At 44.7% G+C, this 4,425-nt stretch overlaps 1 protein-coding gene across 1 annotated transcript; it reads right to left on the bottom strand.

Moving 5' to 3' along the window:
- Positions 1-1,930: 1,930 nt before the first annotated feature.
- Positions 1,931-4,102, bottom strand: LOC128310645 (NPC intracellular cholesterol transporter 2 homolog a). Its single transcript, XM_053047338.1, has 4 exons — positions 3,657-4,102; positions 3,453-3,572; positions 2,831-3,006; positions 1,931-2,447 (listed from the first exon to the last, which is right to left on the bottom strand). The coding sequence occupies exons 1-4, from the start codon at positions 3,751-3,753 to the stop codon at positions 2,367-2,369; spliced, it is 474 nt and encodes a 157-aa protein (XP_052903298.1). The 5' UTR covers positions 3,754-4,102; the 3' UTR covers positions 1,931-2,366.
- Between the last annotated feature and the right edge of the window lie 323 nt (positions 4,103-4,425).

The following is a 4,425-nucleotide window of genomic DNA, read 5'->3' as shown; positions in this document are numbered from 1 at the left end:
CCAGGAGAGCATCCAACGCAGGAGGATGCTTTTTCCGTGTTTTTCGAGGCAGAAAACGCGCCAAAAATGACCAGTTTTTCAAGCTCCTGATACCAGGAGAGCATCCAACGCAGGAGGATGCTTTTTCCGTGTCAATCGAGGCAGAAAACGCGTCAAACATGACCAGTTTTTTAAGCTCGTGATACCAGGAGAGCATCCAACGCAGGAGGATGCTTTTTCCGTGTTTTTCGAGGCAGAAAACGAGCCAATAATGACCAGTTTTTCAAGCTCCTGATACCAGGAGAGCATCCAACACAGGAGGATGCTTTTTCCGTGTTTTTCGAGGCAGAAAACGCGTCAAAAATGACCAGTTTTTCAAGCTCCTGATACCAGGAGAGCATCCAACGCAGGAGGATGCTTTTTCCGTGTTTTTCGAGGCAGAAAACGCGCCATAAAAGGACCAATTTTTCAACCTTCTCATACCAGGAGAGCATCCAACGCAGGAGGATGCTTTTTCCGTGTCGATTTAACCAGAAAACGCGCCAAAAATGACCAATTGGTCAAGCTTTTTGGTTACCTCCAGGCGTGTTCTTTACTCTTGTACATTTAATGAAATATTTCATGAAACATCCCATGAAACATTCATGAAACAGTTCATGAAACATTTGTGCTTGCTCGGCTGGTACTAGGTGTCACCTCTTAAAAAACATACGCTCCTGGTATCGGAAATCTGAAAACAGCTGGTTTTCGTACCAACCGTACCAGTTTTCTTCCAATTCGTATGGAATTTCGTACCAGCCAACGGAAAGTTTAAGGAAATAAAGGATCCTTTCCGTTTCATCCATCTTCCTTAAACTAGTGAACGCTCTCACTGGTTTGATAGTATGCAATGCAATAGTGATGGGCAAATTTATTCCACGCTGCAGATGTCACCTCTTGAAAAACATGCTCTCCTGGTATCACGAATCGGAAAACGGCTCGTTTTTATGGGATTTTATATAAGCTGGCGTGGAGTTTGAGAGAGATGAAAAATGCTTCTCTATTTCATCTATCTCCCTTACCAAGATCGGTCTCATGAGTTTGTTGGTATGCGATAGTGGTAGACTATGTATTAGAAGATCTGCTTTCATGCTCAATGATAACATGCGAGAGCGGATCAGGGCAAGATGGGAGAGAATGTTACCTGCTGGCAGCTTGCTCTCCTGATATCAGGAATCGGAACACGGCTCATTTCAATACGATTTTGCTTAAAATTTCAATTTTCGTTATTCTTAGGATCAGACGATATTGGCATCCTTGTCAGAGGATGGCGTTCTGGCGAGAGCGGTATTGATTGAGGATCTTGTGGCACATCCGCTGAGTCTAATAAGTAAACAAGTAGTAAATCACTTCTAAGTTCTCGGCCAATCCGCTCACCAGTAAATCAGAGAAAACCACGCTTGAGCTGAATATTAACGACTATTAATTAAAGATTTGTCTGAGCAGTGTTAGTGTTGCGTTTAATGAATCTTTCCAAAAGTGTCATCTATATGAATCTTTAGTGAGGGGTCATCCTAATCAGGAATCGAACCAGCACTAGTAGTGATCTTTTGCTAGAATTAAAGACTACTGCACACAACGATGAATCATCTGTCGTCGTAAATATGCGCTTACCTAATCCCGTGGCGTTAACACGCGATCTGCCACACCGTCCCGCGATGGTTCCATCCACGTTTCGCCTGTTTGGTTAAAAGCAATCAAACAATCTACGGTGACCACCATACCACCCATTGCACCTTCCCCGGCGACGAGAATAGTGAATTGAATTTGAAAAAAATTCATTTCCGCAGATATGTGGCTCGCACCGACCAACCGACTGACGGAGTTTGTCAGACCCACCAGACACCGAGAGAAGCGGAAGAATAAAGCAATATCACACCGACGGGGAGGACCGTGCCGCGTGCACGGTTGTAACACCGGGGGTAAGTTGGTAGATTTTTATTAGATTGACTGTACGTTCAATTGTAATCTAATTAACGGATTAAGCAATGCCACTAGCACCTCTCGTATGTCACGATGGTGGGCGACCGACACACACCATCCGGTTTCTGCTGGTGGTCTGCTGCTGCTGCTGGTGTTTCTTTTTCGGAAGAATGAAACCATTTACGGATTGATTGGTCCCGTATCTTCTCCTACTGCGGATACCGTCTGATGATCTTGTTGACGCCCACCGCTGCATCTGGTCGACCCGGGAGTTATACTTCTATCGCGCGGTATAGGTATGGCGCACAAGCGCAGGAAAGCACGTGTTTGACCTTCTCTTCGCAAAGAAGACACGGCTGCTGGGTAGTACTGACTGAGAGCATTGTTTTGTTGTTCTGGCTGTGAAATTGTACCGCGTGCTATGATTACTGTATTTTGGCCGGTATCAGTACGCAAAGCACATCCTTGTCACCTGCCTTAAGCTCCCACTTCACCTCAACCGATACCTAAACGAGACGCAAATACGAACAGTGTTAGAATCTGAACTGCTGCCACCATGTAAGCCAATTGTATCAACAGATGAAATATTGATGAAAAGGCGCCGTCGTGTTGGGGAAGAAACAAGTGAAGGCAAAAAAAAATGCGATTGTTTGTTTTGATACGGTTCGACGAATTCGTGATGATCGTAGGTTTGGAGTGGTGGTTTTTCGTTCAGCAAAATCAACAAAAAATGATAACTGAAGCGATAAGCGACGAAACCTTTCGGTGGGCAAACAGATTTAAATTCCGCTCGAACGGGAAACACACTTTGAAATACTGTGGATTGCTTCTGGAATGTGCCGCTCGTTGAAGGTGGACATTTTGCCAGCTCAAGTTTCAGTTCCCCTACCTTTGGATACTGCTTCAACACAGGCAGTGTGGTGCTGTACCGATAGCTGGTATCCTTCGTGAGCGGACATTCGAGTCCACTATCCTTGCAGCCATCATCATTGGGTAGCTTGAACGGCACCTCCATGCCGAGAATGATACCGTGCACGACCGCCTTCAGCTCCGATAAGTCTTCGGCTAGTTGCGATAAGAGAGAGAGAGAGAGATAACGAGATGGGATATACGATTAGCTAGATGTATTGCACCGGCATCCGCTTGTGTGACTCATCTGCGCACAAAGCAATTAGTAGAAATGACCTTAGAGCGAGTTAAATGAGAGCAATGGCATAAATTAGTTAATTAATTTTCTACTGTCCACTCCCGTTTGTGGCAAAACTGGCCCTATCTTACGCTCACTCTACGAAGACATTGTATTGCATTGCAAGGCCATTACATAAAGCGACCTTGAAGATGAGGTAGAATTATTGTGGCTTATGGTAGATTTGTTGCAGCACCTTCCTGCCCAGAGTTCGCTACGGAGTTGTCGCACGTGGAACTGCGCACCTTTGTTTGAGAAAGAATTTCGCTTTGTTTCTGTCCGCACACGTACACGGTGATGCATGATGCATCCGATCGATACTTACCGCTAGTGAAGGTGATGGAAATGGTAGCATTCGAGTTGCGCTTCAAAACGCAGGACGCATCGCTTTCGGCACAGTTCGACACCTCTACCAAACTGTACCGCCCGATGGCCGTTTCGTTGGCTGGAATGAAAAGAAAAACAGAGGAAATAAACTTTACCAAACCGAAACCGTTTTCGAACCAACAAAAAATCCGGGATCACATACCGCAGTTTCCAAACTCAGCTGCCCGTGTCAATGTTGGCATCAGCGTGAAACAAATTGCTCCCGCTAGAAGAATTATCGCTGCCGATTTGCTGCACATGATGTGTGTGTGTATGTTTCTTTTCTTCACTGACCTTCCACCACAATGGCTTTTTTGATGTGATCGGACTAGGTACGCAGTAGGCCGGGATGAGCACGATTTGTTTCTTTGGTTATCAACGGTTCAAACACGGCAGGCCGAACACTGCTGCTAGGAGACGCAACACAGGCTGACAGGCGGAACGGGAATGATTACACTTGCGGACACGTCCGATCACTTGGAGCGCTGGCACGTCACTGAACGGCCGCACACGGAGCTGGGTTGGATTTGTATACGCACCAATCACTCCACGTGCACACACACCACGGTACGCATGAACCACATGAATCAGGTGTTCATATTCGATTCACTCATCTCTTTGTCCGCTTGATCAACCCATAGTTCCACGGTGGAACGAAAGAAGAAAACAAAATAGCTACAGTGGGGCTAGAAATTTCTTCGACATGAGTATAATGTGAGAATGTATGATTATTTACGGTTTAAATTTTCGGTGGATTTTTAAATATTCCTACAAAAATAAAATACTAAAATGACGAAAATTTGTATACTGTTGTTTTAGATTTTAAGTGGAAAAATGCTTAATTTTTTTTAGAAAACTGATGCTGAAAAAGTTATTAAACAATGCTAAACAACCCGTGGAATGTCACTTTTTTTCCTTCAACAAATATCTGT

This window comes from Anopheles moucheti, chromosome 2 (genome assembly GCF_943734755.1).
Source record: "Anopheles moucheti chromosome 2, idAnoMoucSN_F20_07, whole genome shotgun sequence".
Taxonomy (NCBI): Eukaryota; Metazoa; Arthropoda; class Insecta; order Diptera; family Culicidae; genus Anopheles; species Anopheles moucheti.
This window is presented reverse-complemented; position numbering and strand designations above follow the sequence as displayed.

What these genes read in the sequence shown, in the direction of transcription:
- LOC128310645 (XM_053047338.1), bottom strand. Translation starts at nt 3,753, where the DNA reads ATGTGCAGCAAATCGGCAGCGATAATTCTTCTAGCGGGAGCAATTTGT. An exon ending in TTCCATCACCTTCACTAGCG is followed by an intron (nt 3,007 to 3,452) that starts GTAAGTATCGAT and finishes TATCGCAACTAG; the next exon opens with CCGAAGACTTATCGGAGCTG. An exon ending in TGTTGAAGCAGTATCCAAAG is followed by an intron (nt 2,448 to 2,830) that starts GTAGGGGAACTG and finishes CGTCTCGTTTAG; the next exon opens with GTATCGGTTGAGGTGAAGTG.